The sequence below is a fragment of the Peromyscus californicus genome, unplaced genomic scaffold (genome assembly GCF_007827085.1).
Source record: "Peromyscus californicus insignis strain IS unplaced genomic scaffold, ASM782708v3 Scaffold_4__1_contigs__length_199733344, whole genome shotgun sequence".
Classification (NCBI taxonomy): domain Eukaryota; kingdom Metazoa; phylum Chordata; class Mammalia; order Rodentia; family Cricetidae; genus Peromyscus; species Peromyscus californicus.
The window spans coordinates 23395196-23412058 of record NW_026294562.1 but is presented as its reverse complement, the minus strand read 5'-3'; the positions used below and the strand labels follow the sequence as shown (position 1 = coordinate 23412058).

The 16863-nt window shown below is 38.4% G+C and overlaps 1 protein-coding gene across 7 annotated transcripts in view; it reads left to right on the top strand.

Moving 5' to 3' along the window:
- The window catches only part of Tbc1d12 (TBC1 domain family member 12), a 105958-nt gene that overhangs the window by 79678 nt on the left and 9417 nt on the right, over positions 1-16863 (top strand). For 5 of the 7 annotated variants that reach the window (XM_052713598.1, XM_052713596.1, XM_052713593.1 and 2 more), the window contains 4 exons: positions 430-536; positions 7872-7952; positions 12298-12386; positions 14478-14549. In XM_052713598.1, the coding sequence (XP_052569558.1) occupies positions 430-536; positions 7872-7952; positions 12298-12386; positions 14478-14549 (349 nt within the window). The remainder of the gene's footprint in view (positions 1-429; positions 537-7871; positions 7953-12297; positions 12387-14477; positions 14550-16863) is intronic. The other 2 variants (XM_052713597.1, XM_052713594.1) reach the window with 1 other exon arrangement.

Genomic DNA, 16863 nt, shown 5'->3' with positions numbered 1-16863 from the left:
ATGGTTGAACTAGATTTGAATCTAGGTCTGATGGCAAAGCCTATACTCTTTGAGTGAACGACTGCTCCTTAAAGACTAGGGCTTTAACCAGGCCTCACTCATCTTTGTGATTTTAGTTTTGTTATTAAATTGGCAGTACACTTTATGTCCTTTTTATTTTGAATAATTTTCCATATGGTTTTGATTTTCTGATTCTATCTTTAGTATAAGTGACACTGTCAGAGGCCATTCCCTTTCATTTCCCTTAGTCCATCTTAGAGGGCTTTCACAGTCCATAGGCTTGAACTCAAAGGAAAGAATGCATCACATACTTAACACTTTAAATTCGTAAAAATCATCTGATCACTTGGCCGTAGGTAAACCATCATGCAACTAGTATTTTTGGTATAAAAAGTAACTTTTTCCTTTTTTCTCCTCCTTTAATTCTAGGCGTAGTACAAGAAGAGTTCGAGAATTGTGGTGGCAGGGATTGCCCCCTAGTGTTCGTGGGAAAGTTTGGAGTCTAGCTGTAGGAAATGAACTAAATATCACTCCTGGTTTGTATTCTATATTCAGTTATTCCCACACATACAAATGATCATCTCAGAGTTTTATAAATCATATTAGTAGAGTTGCCATTAAACGACACTACCATCTATGTCACTTTCAGAGCATGCCTCATGCCCTCCCAAATTTTGTAATAGTTAATGAGTTTTTGTATATCATTATATACGTAAGATTTGCGGGCTTTTCCCTTTAGTTTATAGCTATCACAGTAGTTTTTTTGGCATCCAAATTCTCCAAATGTAGATGATTTAAAGCTTGTGAGAGTCTGTGCAGTGAAGAATAAGTACTCACAGGAGATGCTAGTCTAGTGCCTGGATGGACGGACTCCCTCTGTGTTCAGACAATAAACAATGTACTGAGGGAACTTAATTTGATTTTTTTTTCCTCTGCTGAATGTCTAACCAAACTAGTCTTTTTATTTAGAGTTTGGGATTTTTTTTCCTTAATTTTTTAAGTTAACAAAGCAATAGGTTCACTAAGCAGTTTTGGTTGTGTTACGCTGTTTAGATTTTATTTTTAAAGCTTAGCCAGGCTTGATATCTCAGTCTGTAGTCCTAGCACTTGGGAGGCTGAGACAGCTTTGCTGCAGTTTTGAGGCTAGCTGGGGCTACATAGTGAGTTGTAGGCCAGACTAGGCTACAATGTCTATAGAACCTGTATCAGAAAACCTAATAATAATGATAATGGTAATTCTGATGATGACGATAAAGTTTAGGAAAAAAAGAGACTTTCAGGGAATTGCCTTAAGTCTCTTAAAACCTCGATGAGTATTAAAATGCTAGAGTAGTTTTGATGAGCCAAATAAAAAGTCAAAGTAGAATTAGGATAGTACCAAATACAATATTTTTTTTTAAAGTAGGCATGACACATGCCTGTAATCCTACCAGTGTAATCTCAGCACAGGAGACATAGAAACAGGAGGATCAAAAATTCAAGGTCATTCTGTGCTACATAGTTGAAGGGCTACATGAGATTGACTCCAAAAAAAATTTTTTTTAACAAAATAGGTGCCAATCAGCCTGAGTGGTAGTGTTAATACTAGATAGTTAGACAGTTATCTATAATACCGTAGGAGACTTTGATGTCTTAATAATAGAAGTAATATATTGTATGGCTGATGGTGTAACTCTGTAAAGTGCTTACCTAGCATGAATGTCGCTCTGGGCTTGGTCCTCAGCACTGCATCAACCAGACATAACTGTAATCCCAGCGCTCAGGAGGTGGAGACAGTAGGACCGTAAACTCAAGATCATCCTCAGCTACTTAATGAGTTCAAGACCAGCTTGGGCTACATGAAACATTTTCTCAAAAAAAGGGGTGGGGGAGTAAAAGGAAATATATTGTTACTGTTATTTTTTAAGTACACCTTTAATATTTATTGAAAAAAATATAAGCAGTAATATAAACTTTAAGTGTTTTCCACCCAGACTATTCTTGATCTTACTGTCAGTACAGTTTGGCTGTACTATATAATGTGCTTAATGATTTTCACTGTGCTGGCCAGATCAACACACAAGCTAGAGCAGTGCTGTAGCACTTGGCTTATTCTTAGAGTCTAAGACGTTAAAGTGCAGTGAAATAAATACTTACAGGGTATGACTGAGAATAACTTAGAGGAATATTTCCAAAGTGTCTACAAAAATCAAACCTTTTAGGGCCAGTGAGATAGCTCCAGTCAGAGCACTTGCAGTGAAAGCCTGATGACTTGAGTTTGACCCCTGGGGCCCATGGGAGGTGGAAGAAGAACCCACTCCACACAGCTGTCTTTCTCTGGCCTCCACACATGCCCTGGACACATGTTGCCCCCATAACAATAAGTTCATTTTAAATAAAAAAGAAATCGTTGATTTGTTTATTTCAGTTCTAAGAATAGACTAGTAGGAAATACATAGAATTGGGTTCAAAAGTTTTTTGCTGTAATTGACATTAACATGAAATTGGATAAAATCATAAAAATCAAAATGCCTGTTTTTTATTTGGTTTTTGTTTGTTTGTTTTTTGAGACAGAGTTTCTCTGTGCAGTCCTGGCTATCCTGGTACTAGCTATGTTGACCAGACTGACCTTGAATTCACAGAGATGTGCCTGCCTCTGCCTCCTCAGTGCTGGAATTAAAGGAGTGTGCCACCACTGCCTGGCCAAATGCTCATTTTTAATCGTTAAAGTGGTATCAACTGTAGACATTACAGTTACTTGATTTTTAAAAGTTGAGTTTTCACCAGAGGCAGAAGCAGGGAGATCTTGGAGTTTGAGATGAGCCTAGTCTACATAGTAAGTTTCAGGCTAGCCAGGTACCACATAGTAAGACCCTGTCTCAAAGAAAATTTTTTATTTTTAAAATTCTTATAAATACCATGTAATGAACATTTAAAAAGTAGAATTGGAGTTTATTAAGACATTTTAATGCAGATTAAGCACTAAGAAAGAAAGGAAGACATACTCAAGAACATCGGTGTAGGCTTCTCAAGGGAGTCACAGCATGTTCTTTCAACTTTTAAAAACAGAAAACTTTCTGGGCTGTGGTGATGCATGCCTTTAATCCCAACACTCGGGAGGTACAGGCAGGGGAGTCTGAGGCCATCCTGGTCTACAGATCGAGTTCCAGGACAGATAGGGATACACAGAGAGGCCCTGTCTCAAAAAACCAAAACAGGGGGGAGGGTGCGTTGGAGAGATGGCTTAGCAATTAAGAACATTTGTCTTGCAGAGGACCTAGGCTTGGTACCCATCATTCAAGTGGCAGCTAACAACAGTTTAATTTCAGCTCCAGAGCCTCTGATGCTTCTGTCCTCTACAAGCACTGCACACACTAAGTGCATATACACATGTACAGACAAAACACCCAGTATCCATACATATAAAACAAACAAACAACTTTTAGAGAGCTGGGTGAGATGGCTCATCTTGTAGAGGTGCTTTCCACAAAGGCTGATGATGTTGATGCCTGGGTCCCACATGGAGAGAACCGGGTCCCACATGGAGAGAACCGGGTCCCACATGGAGAGAACCGGGTCCCACATGGAGAGAACCGGGTCCCACATGGAGAGAACCGGGTCCCACATGGAGAGAACCAGGCCCCACAAGTTGTCCTCTGACCTTCACACATACCCTGTTCCATCCAAATAAAGGAATAATTAAAAAAAAAAACCTTAAAAAATAGTTTAATGGGCTTGGCATAGTGGCACAGGCCTATAATTTGAACTAGGGGGGTTGAGGCAGAACGATTGGAAATTGAAGACCTATAGAGGTTACAGAGTGTGTTTGAGACCAGCCTGGGAAACTTAGACCCGGTTTCAAGATCTATACAATAGAAGCTAGGCATGGTGGTGTATGCCTTTAATCCCAGCTTTCAGAAGGTAGAGGCAGGCAGATCTTCATGAGTTCAAGGTCAGCGTGGTTTACATAGTGAGTTCCAGGTCAGCCTGGTCTACATAGTGAGACCCTATCTCAAAGCAACATTAACATCGAAAAACCAAAATAACAACAAAAACAGAAAAAGCCCAACAAAGCAGACTAGGCTGCGTGGTAGAGGGCTTGCTTACCAATGCCCAGGTTTGTAGGTTCATTCCCTACTGTACTGAAAAAGGACAAAGAAAAGGCTGGTGGTATATTATACAGTTTAGTGATAGGGCACTTGATTGGCAAATGCAAAGTCCTGAGTTCAAACCACAGTGCCACCTCCAAAGAGTTTAAGGTAGAATCGTAGGTTTTAATATTTACCTTAGAATATGTTAGACTTTATATGACTTAATATAGGTTTCTTGTGCTTTCTATGAGACAAGTTAAAAAGAAATGATTTTCTTAGATTTTAAAAAACACTGACTGGCCGGGTGGTGGCGGTGCAGGATTTTAATCCCAGCACTCAGAAGGCAGAGCCAGGCGGAGCTCTGATTTCAAGGCCAGCCTGGTCTGCGAGATCCAGGACAGGCACCAAAACTACACAGAAAAACCCTGACTCCAAAAAAACCAAACCAAACCAAAACAAAAAAAGGTATAAAAAACACTGACTGGTGATTATTTGAAAATTTTTTTTAAATTTTCAACTTTTTGTTGCTGATAACTTTGGCTTTAGATATGAGGTGGTAGCTTGCTCAATAAATTAGATATTAAAATGTTATCTAGATAGGCGATAAAGTTATATGTATGTCAATAAAACCAAAAGGCTCAAGGTTGACATGTGTAAAGGTCTGTAATATGACTAAGTCATTTATTTTCACTGTAAGTTTAGTTTTTTTTTTTTTAACTAAACAACTATGTATTGAAGAATGAAATAGGGAACTGATTCTCTTCCTTTCCATTGGTGGTGGAAAGAAAGCTCAATCTTGAGTGCAGTGAGCTTCTTTTTTATAACTTTGTTTACTTTCTAATAAGTGACCCCTTATTTGTATTTGTTTTAATTGTGAAATTTATAACTAGAGAATATTAGCTAAGAGTATGGGCTGTACAGTTAGTCAGGTAGGCTCACATCTGGTTCCACCATGTGTTAGATTGTGACCTTGGGCAGACTACTTACTATCTAAAAGTATAGCTTTTTTTTTTTTCATTTGTAAAATGGGGATAAGATCATTAGCTATACCAAAAAATTGTTTTGGTTATTTATAATATGAGTATTTGTGAAAGTGCTCTTTGTTGAATGTCTGTATATCATCATTTCCCCAAAATCTGAGACTAAATCCCTGAAATCAGAGTATTCTCCATTCAAGTATAAGGCACCATCCTTGTCCTTTCTGTAAACCTGCTTCCGCCTTAACCTTTTTGGATTCAACATGAAACTGAGACAAAGATCTTTTTACTGGGGATATTTATTATAAATCTTCTTGGGAAAGTTGCCCTTTGGATTTTTAAAAATTTGTTACCATGTTTTTCTTACTAGATCAATTTTGTGGTTTCCTAATGTGAATGATTTGTCAGCTGGAGCCCTTTCTTCTCCCAAGACAGCTTAAAACTTGGGTAAAGAAAGGAAACTGGGCCGGGCGGTGGTGGCGCACGCCTTTAATCCCAGCACTCGGGAGGCAGAGACAGGCGGATCTCCATGAGTTCGAGGCCAGCCTGGGCTACCAAGTGAGTCCCAGGAAAGGCGCAAAGCTACACAGAGAAACCCTGTCTCGAAAAACCAAAAAAAAAAAAAAAAAAAAAAAAAAAAAAGAAAGGAAACTGACATGAAAACAGTTTGAAATTAAAAAAAATATATATGCCATTGTTAATTGACAACCTCAGCAATTATATACATAAAATTTTAAATTGCAATTACCTCTTCTACAAATCATGCATAGATTTGGACATAAATTTGAACTTTTTATTTCTTTGTATTTTATTTTGAAGTAATTTGTAGTAATGATAAGTAAATTGAAAAGGATATAGAATTGTAAAGTATGTTTGAAATATATATAATCAGTTACTTTGTAAGATCTGAGTCTTGACAAGATAAGAATACTTATTATAGTATAGTATAGTTGTCATACATTGGAATATTGTTAAAAAAAAAAAAAAGAAACAAAAAGGGCTGGGGATTTAACTCAATGATAGAGTCCTGGCCTTGGGTTCAGTCCCCAGCACTGAAAAAAAAAAAAAAATCAAACACCAATCCTGTCTACTAATGTATAACCTCTAAGGGAACAAGGTAAAATGAGATCGATACATATAGTATATCATCACTTTTTTTTAAAGATTCATTTTTATTGCTTTTAATTATGTGTATATGCCTGTGTGTGGGTGTGTGCATATAAGTGCAGGTGCCCATGGAGGCCAGAAGTGTAGGATCCCCAGAGCTGTAGTTGCATGTCATTGTGAGTTGTCTGACATGGGTATGGGGAGCCAAACTAGGGACCTATGCAGGAGTGCTAAGTGCTCTTACTGCTGAGCCATCTCTCCAACCCCAGAGTTTTTACTTTTATTTTTATTTTTTATTTTTTTTAAGATTTATTCATTTATTCACAGCCATACAGTTTATAAATAATATAAGTCTGTGTTTTCACTTGGGTCTGAGCAGCTGCAGGAGCCAGGTGGACACAATAAAACTCCAGCTACAATTACGTATACAGTGTTCTGTCTGCATATATTCGAGATCTTATTATGGATGGTTGTGAACTACCATGTGGGTGCTGGGAATTGAACTCAGGACCTCTGAAAGAACAGAACAGCTAATGCTCTTAACCACTGAGCCATCTCTCCAGCCCCAGTCCCTGAGTTTTTAAAACTGAGGATATATAAAAATCAAATGTGGCCGGGCGGTGGTGGCGCACGCCTTTAATCCCAGCACTCGGGAGGCAGAGTCAGGCGAATCTCTGTGAGTTCGAGGCCAGCCTGGGCTACCAAGTGAGTTCCAGGACAGGCACCAAAGCTACACAGAGAAACCCTGTCTCGAAAAACCAAAAAAAAAAAAAAAAAAAAAAAAATCAAATGTGCACATCTTCACGTTTGGAAGAACTCTTAAGAGCCTTGCTAACCATAGTAGTTACATCCAGAGAAGGAAATTTATTTTTATTCCATGCTGTGTTGTACAATTTGTGTTTTTCAGAAACCATTTTTGTGTTTTGCATTTAAAAATAAATAATTTTTTTAGTCCATGCCTTTAATCCTTGTACATGGGAGGCAGAGACAGGCAGACCTCTGTGTATTTGAGGCCAGCGTGGTCCACAAAGCAAGTTCTAGGATAGCCAGGGCCACCTTGTGAGAACCTGTCTTAAAACAACAAAAAACAAACAAAAACCAGAAGATGCCAGGCTGATGGTGGCACATGCCTTTAATCCCAGCACTTGGGAGACAGGGGCAGGCGGATCTCTGAGTTTAAGGCCTGCCTGGTCTACAGAGTGAGCTCCAGGACAGCCAGAGATACAGTGAAACCTTGTCTCAGAAAACAAAACAAAACAAAATATAAACAGCCACTATGACAAAAAAAAAAAAAAATCCAAACGAACAAAGAGAAAAGATACCAGCATTTACAGAAAATGATTTGTTTAATCATTGGTAACCTCATGAGTGGGTATTATTTTCTCCAATTTACAGATGCAAAGATCAAGTTCCAGAGTAGTTAAGTAAGTTTCTTGAAGTCCAGGAGGTAGTAATTGGCAGATCTGAAATGCAGTCTGGGTCTGACTCCCCGAGTTTTGGCTGCTCTCGGCCAGTTTGGCTGTTGAACAGGAGCCTCCCACCTTCCTGTGCTTGCACTAGCTCCCAGGATGACCCTACTCCTGTGTCATGTAATGAAGAGTTCTGATAAAACCAGTTTGCTTTAGTTTACCACATTTTTGATACCTGCTTATAGTGAAAATTAAAATGTGAATTTCTTTTTGTATTATTTATGAATTTTTGGTTTTTTTCCCCCCAGAACTTTATGAAATCTTTCTTTCAAGAGCCAGAGAACGGTGGAAAAGCTTCAGTGAAACAAGTTCTGATAATGACATTGAAGGTATGAGGGTTTCCAAATGAGAATTTCAAAATCCAGTTACTGAATATACTATTGGGATTTTATAACATGTACCAGATTTAAGTGTAGTACCTTGATGATAGTACTCTGACTTGTGGGATAGGAAGCAGACGTAGAGTAGTTAGTGGGTTAGCGGCAAGAGGCTGAGCTGTGAGTCAAGTCTGTTTGCCCCAATCCCAGGATGCAGATCACAGCAGTGAGGCTAATGGGATGACTCAGGTATTTTCATACCAAACTGTTAATAAAGACTGATGTTCTTCACTTTCTGAACTCATTTTTCTCTATCCACTGACCTTAGTCCCTGATAAACTACATACAATTCTTAGTGTGATTTGCCTTACTCTTTGTTCATTTAACTTATCCGTAGCTCCCACCCTTAACCTCTGCCTTGCCAATTAGTTTTCTTAATCATTTTGAAGCATTTTTTTCTTGTATCAGTTTATTAAGTTTAGGCAAATTTATTCCATTATCTTTTGTACTTTGATAACGGGGAATCATTTTCCTAATCTGTCACTTTTCTTTTTGTTTGTTTTTTTAGATAGGTTCTCATTCAGTTAAGACTGGCCTTGAATTCACTGTGTAGCTGAGGAAGACACTGAACTTCTGATGTCCTGCTTCTACCTCCCAAGTTCTAGGATTATAGGTGTGAGCCACTATGTCCTGTTTTTGTGGTGGACATGTGTTGGTGCTGGGGGATTGAACCCAGGCCTTCATACATGCTGAGCATGAATTCTACCAACTAAGCTATATTCCTAGCCTCCTTTTTTTGTATTTATTACTGTATAGAAAGCAAATTCACTGGACATGGCAGTGCACATCTTTAATCCCAGCAGAGGCAGGCAGATCTCTGTAAGTTCAAGGATAGCTTGGCCTACAAAGCAAGTTCCAGGACAGCCAGTGCTGTTATACAGATAAACCCTGTCTTGAAAAATATAGTAAATAAATAAATAGGAAAGCAAACTCTTCTCTTTCCTATAACTGAACTCTAAAATATATCTCTCAATAAACAAATAGTACTTATCTCGCTGTTTTCAGTTTTAGGAAAGTAACATTAGGAAAGGGAAATATTACTAAGTGGTCAGAGAGACGACTTGATTTTGAGGGCCTTGAAAGAATCATCTCGAGATCAGTTAGCTATTATAGCTATTTGTGGAAAACTACAAATGCGAAGGAAGTGAAGGTACATGAAATTTTATACTAGCAGGGGCTCAGCTGTTGCATTATTATTCTCATTTGTCTATCATCTGTCTGTCTGTCTGTTTATTTGAGATACAGACATACCATATCTAGCCCAGACTAGCCTTGAACTTGTGAACTTGCTGCCTCTACCTCCAGAGGGTTGGGATGCAGGTGTATATCCCCATTCCTGGCTCAGTTTTTATGAAGTACCAAAATTATGCAAATTAAGACTGGAAATATAACTCAGTGGTAGAACAGTTGCTAAGAGCCACAAACAAAGCAGAAAAAAACAACATATAAACTAAAATGGCATGTGTCTGAGAGTAGGTTGGGTAACTCACACCTGTAATCCCCATACTTTAGGGGGTTGGAGGCGGGAGGATGGGGTTCAGGATCATTTTCAGCTGTGTAATGTCTCTGAATATGAGAACCTAAACAAAACAAAACCAAAATTTGTTATGACTAAGTAATAAAAATTGTACTTTAGAATGAATTAATTGAATGTACTAAAGTTAATGCCAGGGCTGGCAGGATGGCTTTAGTGGGTAAAGGCATGTGCTGCCACATTGAAGGATGAGTGTGATCCCCTGCTCTCATATGGTAGGAGAGAACCAACTCCCTCAAGTTGTCCTTTGGCTTTCACTTGTGTTCTATGACACCTGTGTGCACACACTTACACACACAAATAAACGGAATAAAAAATTTTAAAGCTGTTTCCTTAATATATAAATACTTGTTTTCTTTTTTTAAATTTATTTATTTTTATTTCATGTGCAATGGTGTTTTGCCTGTATGTATGTCTGTGTGAGTGTGTCGGATCCCTTGGAACTGGGGTTACAGACAGTTGTGAGCTACCATGTGGGTCTGGGAATTGAACCCGGAAGAGCAGCCAGTGCTCTTAACCTCTGAGCCATCTCTCCAACCCCTGTTAAACTATTTTTTTATTTTATTTTGTGTGTATGGGTGTTTTGTCTGCATGCAAGTCTATGCCTGGTGCCCTAGGAGGCCAGAAGATAGTGTCGGATCCCTTGCTTTTGGAGTTACAGGTAGTTGTGAACCATGATGTTGGTCCTGGGAATCAAACTTGGTTCCTCTGTTAGAGTGGTACATGCTCTTAACCACTGAGCCATTTTTTCCCAGCCGCTGTTATCTTTTTAAATATTACTTCAGCCCCATATTGCCCCCTTCTCATGCCCTATTTTTATTATCATAGGCCATTCATTTAATAATGTCCCATACATCTTGTATACTCTTTTTTAAAAAAGCTTTTCTCTGTTTAAATTTTGATGATTTGTGTTCATCTATAATCATTATTAATCTTTCTCTGTTCTGTCTGCTGTATTGTTAAATCTGTCCAAATGAGTTTTATTTTATTTATATTTATTTTTAAGATTTATTTATTTATTATGTATACAGTATTCTGGCATGTATGCCTACATGCTAGAAAAGGGCACCAAATCTCATTACAGATGGTTGTGAGTCACAATGTGGTTGCTGGGAACTGAACTCAGGACCTCTGGAAGAGCAGCCAGTGCTCTTAACCTCTGAGCCATCTTTCTAGCCCCTCCACATGAATTTTAAATTGTAGTTGGTCTATTTTATAAAAGTCCACTTATTTTTTTGAAATCTCCATCTTTCTCATAAATTTTCTCCCCTCTTTATCATATTTTATTTAACTTATGTGTAATAGACAGAAATGTCTGTTGGCTCCAGTACTGTGCTATCTCTGGGTCTTCTTCACTGGAAGTCACGTTTTCCTGTTACTGTGTTGTCTGTGGGTCTTCTTCGCTGTGAGTCACATTTTCCTGTTATTTGTTGTCTGTGGGTCTTCTTCGTTGTAAGTCACGTTTTCCTGTTTCTTTGCATATTTTAAATTTGAAGAAATATCCTGACATTATAAATAAAATGAGTGTAGAAAGAGTTATTAATGTTTTTCCTTTTGAGCAACTGGGTTAGGGGCTTATTTTTTCAATTCAGACAGTAATTGAGCTGGGTTAGAGCAATGCTATGACTTTTTCATCAAATTTCCTAATGAAAAGAACTGTCCATTGTGGTGCACACCTTTAATCTCAGCACTTGAGAGGCAGAGGCAGGTGGATCTCTGAGTTTGAGGACAGTCTACAGAGTGAGTTCCAAGACAGCCAGGGTTACACAGTGTAATTGTGTAATTTTGTGTAATTTTATTTTTAATATATATATTTTGTATATGTAGATTGTGTGACTGGTGTATGCATATGAGGGAATTATGTATGAGGTATATGTACCAAAACTTGGTATGGAAGCATATGCCTATATTTTCAGTACTCAGGAGGTAAAAACAGAATCAAGCAGAGTTCAAGGCTAGCCTTGGGAATAGAGGGAGTTCAAGGCCAGCCTGGATTACATGAGACCCTAATTCCTTTTGGACTCATAGGAGAGAGAGAAGGTGATGCAGTGGGAGGGAGAGAGGAAAGAGATAGACACTATGTTTTACACTGTCTGTCGTTGGTTGTCTATAATCCCAGCACCCACAAGGCTGAGGCAGAAGTACTGATAGGAATTTGAGGTTAGCCTGGGTTACAGAGTGGACCCTGTCTCTACAGGGAAAGAGGACTAAAGATGTAGCTCAGTAGAAAGTGCCTGCCTAGCATACACAAGATCCTGTGTTTAACCCTCAGTACCACACAAACTAGGTGTGGTGGCACATGCCTGTAATATTAGCACTCAGGAGGGTAGAGGCAAGAGGATCAGGAGTTCAAGTCTACATAGCGAATTAAGTTTGAGGCTAGCCTAGGCTATGTGAGAACCTGTCTCAACCCCACCCCCACCCCCGGCCCGCCCCCAAATACAAAAGTCAAAAACTAGCTAGGTAAGATGCATGCCTTTTAATCCCAGCATTTGAGAAGCAGAGGCAGGAGGATTGCTATGGGTTTGAAGCCAGGCTGGTGACCACAGTGAATTCCAGGACAGCTGGAACTACATAGTGAGACGTGTCTCAAAAACAAACAAACAAACAGTGCTGGGGTGGGGGAAGAAGCTAAGGTCTAAGTTCTAGCAAAGATGATGCAGTGTTCCTTGCTCGTTCTTGATTATTCAGCTTTTTACTTATGTTAACATAAAGGCAATGCAATTGGCCTCTGTTTTAAATTTTATCTGTTTGGTAATGCAGGTATATCTGTTGCTGACCGAGAGGCTAGTCTGGAATTAATTAAGTTGGACATATCCCGTACATTTCCATCTCTCTACATCTTTCAGAAGGTGAGGTTTTCTAGTCAGTTTTTAACTGCTGTTTTATTCTTTCAGTACTCAGTGGGACAAATTCTGTAAATCCACAGGCACTATTTTTTATTTTATTTTTATTATTTGAGACAGAGTCTCACTATGTAACCTTGGCTGGCCTGGCATTTCCTGTTTAGATTAGGCTAGTGTAGAAGTCACAGAGATCCACCTGCCTCTGCCTTCTAAGTGCTGGGAATAAAGAAGTGAGTTACCATGCCAAGCCACATATTATTATTTCTATAATATTTATTTATTTTTATTTTATGTGTTGGATCCCCTGGAGCTGGAGTTATAGATAGTTGTGAGCTGCCACGTGGGTGCTAGGAATTGAACCTGGGTTCTCTGGGAGAGCAGCCAGTGCTCTTAACTGCTGAGCCATCTCTCCAGCCCCCAGGTATTTTTTTTTTTAAAGAAAAAATATTTTAAAAATTTGAGAAGAGGCCAGGCATGGTGGTAGGTGGCTTTAATTCTAGCACTGGGAAGGCAGAGGCTAGTGGATCTCTTGAGTTTGAGGCCAGCCCACAGTTACATAGTGACACTCTGCTTTAATAAAACGAAAGAAACTTTTTGTTTTTAGCAGGAGTGGAGAAATGGCTCTGTGGTTAAGAGCACCTATTGCTCTTAAGGAGGAGTTGGGTTCAGTTCCCAGTTTATAACAATCCCTAACTCCAGTTCCAGGGCTTCTGACTCCCTCTTCTGACATCCATGGCACCAAGCACATGCAGATAAATGCTCATATACATAAAATAAAATACATTTTTAAAAGGTAAAAAGATGCTTTATATAAAAATGCAAAACTAACAAAAATTAAGGCACTTGTTTTCTACGGAATAAAACATATTAGTTGTCATAGCACATAGTTGTTATGTGGTAGGAACTTAGATTTTTACTATAGTGAATTTTTATATTTAAATTATTGATAGATTCACCTTACAAGCTGCTAGAATATAAATACATTGGTTCCAAGTTGTTTAGAATTACCACTGAACTAGGAAAAAATAGTTTGCTTTTATATTTATTGTTTACAGGAATAACTGGCTATCTCTAATTCTTAATATTAAAACCCAAGGAAGTAGTTTACTTATAATAAAGGTTATTTGTTGATAGACATTTTTACTATTGGGGACCAATGAGATGGGTGAGCAGGTAAAGGTGCTTGCTGCCAAGCCTGACAACTTGAGTTTGATCCAAGGAACCCACGTAGTGGAAGGAGAGAACCAATTCCTGACATGTGTGTACCCACACACATGCACAATAAGTAAATAAATGAAAAAATACTGGAGCTGGAGAGATGCTCCCGCAGTTAAGAGCAGTTGGTTGCTCTTCTAGAAGACCCAGGTTTTTATTCCTGGCACCTTTGTGGTAGATCACAGCTCTCTGTAATTCCAATTCCAGGGGCTCTGACACTCTGTTCTGGCTTCCATGGACATCATGCACACACATTGTACACAGACATACATGCAGGCAGAACACCTATACACATACATTTAAAGAATTACTATTGATATTAAAATAACTAGCTGGTTGACTTTTTTTTTAAAGACAGGGTCTTACAATGTAACCTCAATTGTCTTGGAACTCACTATGTAGGTCACATTGAGCTCAAACTCATAGTGATAACCCTGCTTTGCTGGAATTAAAGCTGTGTGTATCATACTTGGCCTCTTTTATTTTTTTCTGAAATTATACAAAGTGAAATGGGCTCAGTATAAGAACACGAGCATGCATGTGCAGGCCCTAGTTTCAATCCTCATGTGTATATAAATAAAACAGAAAAAAATTTAAATAGAAAAGTAATCTGTATTTATCATATTTATTATACCTTAGAAGTATTAAAATTGTTTGCAGATTATATAAGTTATATTCAAGTGAGTATATTTGACTTATTATTCAAGATCAAACTTTTATTCTGAAAACATCTTGATAGAATGCATTTAGAGTATTTTTATAATGAATAAATATGCTAAAACTGGTCATTTAAGGAATGCTACAGTTTTACAGTTTTTAATATTTCATGAGCATTAACCTAGAATTACTTACAATTTCAAATTTTATTCTTTTTCTTCTAAGGGTGGCCCATATCACGATGTTTTACATAGTGTCTTAGGGGCGTATACCTGTTACAGACCTGATGTTGGTTATGTAAGTATTTGTTTCAGTCTGATTTTTGCATATAAACATTTTATCTATACTCATCAAGACTTCCTATGTTGTATTAGATATTTATAGACACAGATTATCTGTAGCTTATCTTTTGAGCTCACTGGTTTACCTGAAGAGGAAGCTTTCCATCTCTTCCCAACTGTTGAGAAGAAACTGGGCTGCATGTCCACACCTCTGCTGTCAGGATGTGTTTTGACTTGTCTGTCTCCTAGCTTCGGTTCTTGAGCCAGACAGGATTCTCTGGCTTGCTGACTGTTGGCTTTTTCTTCTGCAGACCTTTGTTTCAACATTTCCACTTATTTTAATTAAAATTGTTAAAATGCTTTTTATATCATTTACATTATTTTGTTATGGTGGTTGTTTTTTTGTTTTTCAAGACAGGATTTTTCTGTGTAGCTTTGGAGTCTGTCCTGGAACTCGCTTTGTAGACTGAGCTGGACTCGAACTCGCAGAGATCCGACTGCCTCTGCCTCCCGAGTGCTGGGATTAAAGGTGTGCGCCACCACCGCCCAGCCATTTACACTGTTTTTAACCTTTACCATTCTCTCTGTCCTTCCAAGGCAATATTTACATTTTCCTTTACTGTCATGTTGGACTTGGGGAAGAAACAAAATTTGAGTGCTCAGTGTTTAACTAGAAGTTATTGAACTTTCATCTTCTCGCCTTTCATTGAGAGAATTATAGAGATTCATGGTTTGGTACAACTTTGTTCTGTTATACATGAATCTGTACATTTGTTCATACGTATATTTGTGTATATGGATTTTTATGTGCTTATCATTGTTACATGACAGGCATTGTTCTAGGCACTTCTAGATACTTCAGTGCATAAAATATGGTTACACCTCCCCATCAAGCTCAAGGAGACAATATACAAGTAAATTGTTTATTAAAGGGTTTATGGTAAAATGATGAGGGGAAGATATGTCAGGGTAAAGAGAGGAATTGCCAGGTCTGGGTGGAAAAAAATGAGATTTGAGCAAGTTTTACATTCCTCTGCTCAGGTATTCTTCACAAGAGTTATAGTGTAACTAGAGTTTTCCTGCCTGGGCCACGGTCAGGACAAATCTCTCTCACCTGCCAGTCCCACAGCTGCTCAGACCCAACCAAGTAAACACACAGAGACTTATATTGCTTACAAACTGTATGGCCGTGGCAGGCTTCTTGCTATCTAATTCTTCTATCTTAAATTAACCCATATCTATTAGTCTATAAGTTGCCACATGGCTCGTGGCCTTCCGGTACCTTATATCTTGCTTGTCATGGTGGCAGCTAGCAGCATCTCTCTGCCTCAGCCTTTCACTTCCCAGAATTCTCCTCTCTCTTTGTCCCGCCTATACTTCCTGCCTGGCTACTGGCCAATCAGTGTTTTATTTATTAACCAATCAGAGCAACACATTTAACATACAGAACATCCCACAGCATTATAGAACACCTTACATCCTGTAGACAAATCTTAAAAGGTCTTATAAAATGAAAAACCCAGAGCCAGATATTGGGTTAAATTCTGAAAGATCAATGAGACAGAACAAGTCACAGCCAGCCCCACCTTGCCAACTCCTCAGTTGATCTTGTTTCCTCAAACTGGAAGCCTGAGTGAGTCCTCGTCCAAATGGATCTCAGCTGAAGTGCTGCTAAAAGCCTAAAAGTTTAAAAGCCTCCAGTTCCTGGTCCTCACACCTTATATACCTTTCTGTTTCCTGCCATCACTTCCTGGGATTAAAGGCGTGTGTCACCATGCCTGGCTCTTTCCAGTGTGGCCTTGAACTCACAGAGATCCAGATGGATCTCTGCCTCCCAAGTGATAGGATTAAAGGTGTGTGTGCCACCATTTTCTGGCCTCTATGTCTATCTAGTGGCTGTTCTGTCCTCTGACCCCAGATAAGTTTATTAGGGTGCACAATCTTTTGGGGAACACAATACCACCACAATATCCCTTGCATTTTTTTTCGATTTGTACTTACAGTTTTTCATTGTAACTTTAATTTTTATAAAAGATTCAGTTTTTAACACTTTTTAAAAATGTGTGCAATAGAATCTTAAAACTATTATGATTTTCTTCTGATTAGGCTCAAATTAAATGTTTTAGAATACTACCATAAATGACATCCATAAGTAACACATAATAATCAAAAGAATTATACTTTGGAAACACCATAAAGAAACTATTTTCTTTCATTATGTACAAGAGTAATACATGATGTATGCAAATGATCTTTAAGTAGCTCTACACATATACATAAAATAAAAATTCTAAGTGATAAAGCATTATCAACTAATTGGCAGCATCTTT